At 42.0% G+C, this 5,721-nt stretch overlaps 1 protein-coding gene across 1 annotated transcript in view; it reads right to left on the bottom strand.

Annotated features, from left to right (window-relative positions):
• LOC118428037 (prokineticin receptor 2-like) overlaps positions 1–4,839 on the bottom strand; it is a 39,876-nt gene extending 35,037 nt beyond the window's left edge. The window contains exon 1 of the mRNA XM_035838003.1: positions 4,589–4,839. Within this exon, the coding sequence (XP_035693896.1) occupies positions 4,589–4,839 (251 nt within the window). The remainder of the gene's footprint in view (positions 1–4,588) is intronic.
• Positions 4,840–5,721: the final 882 nt, after the last annotated feature.

The following is a 5,721-nucleotide window of genomic DNA, read 5'->3' as shown; positions in this document are numbered from 1 at the left end:
CAGACTCGTCGTCCGATCGAATCGCGCCTAATGTGAGGGGGGTATAAAGACTCGTGCCTTTCATCACTGCCTTCTCAGAAAGCAAGAGCACATGGCAACTTTAGACCATTGATTACCAAGTTAACTGGAATAATATATAAAAAAAAAGCTCATTAGCCTGTTTCAGTAATTGACTAAAAGCTCATTAACCTGTTTCAGTAATTGACTCTGTGGGTGGATATTGTCCACGACAGCTCGTTATAAAAGAAACGGGCTGACACGATATTGTTTTGCCTTTAAGGGTAATGCTACCGACAGAATCTTTATCATAATTACCTATCAAAACAGCACGAGTGGTTGCATCATATAACGTCAGCGGCACTGCGCAGTTGTATCAGGATAACCGAGTCTCAAAGCAAGCATGGTGAGTGGGATAGCGAGAATGGCATGCAAAGAATATATTATATTATGTTTTGTCACTAAATATAAACGCAGAGACGTAGCATGAGTATCATTTGATTGTCTATAAAAGGGGCCTTACAATGGCAGAGCGCGTAGGTGGATGGATTCTGGCGTCGTCAATTATCAGAGCATCGATGGGGTCACGGATTAATGTTTGATGTGATTTGTTCTTTTGCTGAGTCATGCTATGACAAGGAAGACTGTTGAATACGTACATTAATGTGACAAAGACGGGGAGGAAATGCTCTTACGGACCCAAATATGGGCTTACGTGATATTTCAGTGATGCAAAGGCAAAGGTGTGTGTGTGTGTGTCTGTGTGTGTGTGTGTCTGTGTGTGTCTGTGTGTGTCTGTGTGTGTGTATCTATGTTTGTGTTTGTGTGTGTGTGTATGTGTGTTTGTGTGTTTGTGCGTGTGGGTGTCTGTGCGTGTTTGTGTAATACTATGTGTGTCTATCTTTCCATCTGTTTATTTGTGTGTATGTTTGTTCTTTCGTTGTTTGTGAACAACATAACTCGAGAAGTCGTGGATTGATCTTCATGACATTTGCTTTGTTGGTAGATCAAAATCAAGATATGAATACATTTGTACATTTGGGGCCCCTGGAGACGTTCCTAGGTTTTAATATCTCGTGATCTGGACTAGGTCATGATGTGTGGGTGGTAGAGAGCCCTTGTGCTTGCTGGTCCAAGGAAATTATAAGAGCGAAGTAAAGGAGAGTTGATAGTCATTTCTACCAAGTTTCTAAAATCGAACTTGGTCGAAGTAAGTGTTGTTAAGATGAAGATAAGATTTTTAAACGACAATGGACGTCGAAACTACACCAAATCCAATCTTAAGTAGCGAACTGGACCGTTGTTTGAAGTATCGCCCATTCACAAATTATCACAGACAGTTAGGTCCAGGTTTGGCTCCGGACCTGGACCTGAGCCTTTGGACCTGGAACGCACCTGTACCTGAATATTCTGAACCGGTACCCAACTCTATTCAGCCGTCAACTGGAGAGACGAAGTGTCGCCACGTAATAGGCTTATGTAGTTTTATATGACAAACAGAAAAGGCATGTCATTTATATCTGCAATGGTCCACGAAAGCAAAATGATTGCAGCAATTTGTCATCACTACAACAGTGTCACAATGATTGTGCATAAAAGCAATGTTATGCATAAAAGCAAAGCAATGTTGCGCTTGCGGTTACGGTCCTAAAAGTATGGTCGGTGGGATTTTCTTCCGTCCTTTCTCCTTTTCTTATTAGATTTCGCCAGAAGCAATCAGAGAAATACAGTTTCACTTTGTCAAACTGAAATGCATCAGAACACTGGTGTTTTCAACACTATAATGTAATTGTACAGATGTACATTGTATGTGCACTATCAAGACCATCAATAATCTGTTCGAAGCCCTAATATGTTAACAGAATATGAAATGATAATTTGTATTATTTCTCGGAATTCATTTTCGTTTTCTCGCTCAGATTTCAGATAAAAAATTCTACATCCCTTGCCCATGGTCGACCGAAAAATGGCTAGGATTGGCAAGTCTTTGCTCTGATCGGAAACAACATTACCCCCTAGGCCTTAGATTTTGTCGCCAGATGTGTCAGTTGGATGAAAAAGAGAAGACTTGGCCAAATAGGGACGCATAAGCTGCATCAGTTGCCAGAGTTGCATCAGTCTTTTGTAGTCTATCCAGCTATCCATCGGCCGGACAATTCACTCTTAGGCCATTAAGTCCTACTAGACTTTTATTCCTGACTTGGCCATAGTCCCATATTACTGTTGGGCAAGACTACCTCAGATGATCTGTACTGCAGGTAGTTTTGAGGTTCTTGAGGCAGAAGCGCGGTTTGCGTAAGATGTTATTGATTTGCAGTGTCAGTGCGGGCGAAATAATATTTGCGTAGCACCACAAATGTGCTTATATAATATATGCACTGTACGGGGAAGTGCCACGAGGAATGTCCCCACTAGATAGCTTTAGTGAACGCTTGCAGTCAGACGTGCAAAGGTGAGGTGTGGCAGGTTGTTCGGTATGATATACCCAGCTGCTGCCGCGCCAGTTGACTGCGAAGATACAGTGTGTGATAACAGCCCAAGGGCTGTTATACTGGATACCGGCTATATAGATGCAGATACAGAAGCTGGTGTGTTACGCCGCAGGGTGGTTATACTGGATACAGATACAGATATCGGTAAAGAAAAGTTGAAGTCATCTGTCAACAATAATTGTATTATTGTATGACTTGCTGAAAATAAATGACTGAATGGCAAAATAAAGTAGTAGAGGTTATAACTCTAGATGTTGCTACGAAGAAAACAGGAAGGTTAACGATGGAAATAATGACAACGGATAAAAAACGACAAAGTTTTGCATGCGGTTGATAATGTGGAAGAGTAATTTTAATAAACTAAATTGTAATATCATTCATATCAACATCATAATTCGTAGGACAAAAAACTGCTGGAAGCTGAACTGTACAATACACCGCGGATCTACAATCCTCTTGTACTTGTCTCTTTTTGGAAACCAGATGGCTCGTAAGCAACAGATTTTATTGATTCTGCACTGGGGGTAGAATTACGAGGAGTAAAATAACATATGTACCGACACAAATTGACGGGAGCAAGATTACAATAGGCGGTATCATTGTTTTCGCAACATCGTGGCATCTGTGTTCAACTTCCATACTCTTTCCCGAATGCTGAGTGCTAAGCAGAGAAAGCAGCATGTACCATTTTTAAAGTCTTTGGTATGACTCGGCTGGGGATTGAACTCACGACCTACCGAATGCAAGGCGAACACTCTACCCACTAGGCCATTGCACCGGCAAACCCTAACCCGATACTAAATCCTAACGTTTGCCCTAACGTTTGTCTAGCTGAAGGGCATTTGCGCGTATCGGTGTGTAGTGAGTATTTCAAAACAAAATGTGCTTCATTTCCTACATATTATGTTACAAAAGGCACCTTGTCTGTCCTTTGTAGGAATCTGGTTGTGTCTACCAAAATTAATGAGCGTACGGCTAAGTGCTTCAGTTTGCTCAAAGGGAACTAGAATTCATTACTTACGGGATGAATGCAAACAGTAACAAACCGTAAAATACGGTACGTAGGGTTTTTAATGCATATGCCTGCTTGAATTGACTGCATTTAAGCGTAAAATATCAGGTTTTATGATGAGAATGATAAAAGCGAATAGCTAAAATCACAATTCCACGTGGGCAAGGATCTCACTGAGAGCGCAGCGAGATAAAATTTGACAGATCCATCCATCCATCCATCCATCCATCCATCCGTCCGTCCATCCATCCATCCATCCATTCATTCATTCATTCATTCATTTCTACAAATTTATGGTAAAATGTATTATAATGCAACGTTACCCGGCGAGATTATTGCGTCTAAACTAAGTATGTGAAAGTAAACTTCCTTGTCCATCATTCATTATCTCATCATGCATTCTCTAATCATGCAACCATAAGAGTTGACATTGCATCTAAACTAAAGCAACTATGCAAAAAAAACCTTCCTTCTCTGTCAGGCATTCACTCATCATGCATTGATAAAAGTTGACATTACAACTAAACTAAATAAAAAATAAGACCTGTCCACATACCAAATATCAATACAATCCATCTAAGAGTTCTCGAGCTATGCTGGTCTTCTACAAACACACATACAAACGCTACCGAAAATATAACCTTCTTGGCAAAGGTAATGAAAGGAAGTCTACCTTATCCGTCATTCATTCACTCATCTTTCATTTATTGACATTACATCTAAACTAAATGAAAAATTAAAAGAAACCTACCCTGTCCGTCATCCATTCACTCATCATCCATTCACACATCATGCATTCTCTCACCATGCATTCACTCACTCATCATGCAATGATAAGAGTTGACAGTGGATGCCACTTGAAGACAGAAGGAAAATGTCCAGACTTTCCATGATGTACAAAATGACCAATAAACTGGTGGACGTACCAACTGATAAGTATCTCATACCAGCTCAAAAAGAACAAGAAACAGTCATGCCTGTGTTACGCCGAACAGCGGTTATACCGGCTATATAGATACAGATACAGATACAGATACAGACATTGCTTCTTAACTAAAGTACATGTAACAATGCAAAGGAAACCTACCTTGTCCGCGTGCCCTCGAACCGGCAGACCACCGCCACCAACAGTGTGTTCCCCACGGTGCAGACCAGGAGGATGGAGGCATACACCAGCCCGAGGAGGACCCGGGAGATGTACACCTTCGCCAGGAGGTCCTCAACCGTCGGCAGCTGGAACGCCGAGGCCGGGAACCCGCTGAAGTTGTAGTACGCCGCCAGCTTGTTGAAGTCCGTCGTGTGGTTACGGTCGTCGGCATAGAAGGCGTATTCTGCCATCCTCTTTTCTGCTTTCTCCCTCCTTCTTTTTATGGTCCAACAGCCCAATACCGTGTCCTAGACACAGTGGGTATAACAACCCACTGGTCCAACGGCCTCAAAAATCTTTAGGACCACCTCTATCCTTACCAGTGCGCCTAAAATGTCTTGTAAGAGTGTACGCTAAGTACTTAGACGCTGAGTATTGACAGCAAAACGCACCGAGTTCTATTCGCAAAGATGCTTTGCCCGGCAAAGCCCCTGCACGTGCCTATAAATGAAGCACCCAGGCCAGGCACTGGCAAGAGATCATGCTAGTACCAGAGCAGTCGCTTAGTCTGCTCTGATGTCGTCTTAGCACTGGTATATATGTACCACCAGCCAATGCTACGTCATCGATCAAAATTGACCAATGAGAGAGTTAGGATATCTCGGCAACCAATGATCAGTCGGCAGGGCTGGTCGCTTAGCAACGATGACTCCTGTCCACTACGGAGTGGTATTGATTACATATCCCTACGTAAGGCTGTATTGACATTATTATATGGATGACATCATAAAAATGTTGGCAACGATACTGTAAATAGTAAAGGGAACTAACAAGGTCGAAAATGCCAGAAGAAAACGTAAAGAACAAAAATAAAGAATTATAGGTATTTCTTTGTCGTTATACCACGTTCTGTTACGAGTGCCCATAGGATAGGATGTCATTCAAATTATCAAATCAGTATACTAAGCGACTAGGTAGGTATATGGAAGTATAGCCTATATACCTACCTACTACCTACCTACCTAGTACCTTGACCTCCAGGTCGTTGGGGGGGCAAGGTAGACATGAAGATCGAGATTTGCCTATATACAGCACAGGGAAATACATGTCATTATGTGGTTCATGACTCTGGT

This window comes from Branchiostoma floridae, chromosome 12 (genome assembly GCF_000003815.2).
Source record: "Branchiostoma floridae strain S238N-H82 chromosome 12, Bfl_VNyyK, whole genome shotgun sequence".
Taxonomy (NCBI): Eukaryota; Metazoa; Chordata; class Leptocardii; order Amphioxiformes; family Branchiostomatidae; genus Branchiostoma; species Branchiostoma floridae.
The sequence above is the reverse complement of the archived record's forward strand: the minus strand, read 5'-3'. Positions and strand labels throughout refer to the sequence as shown.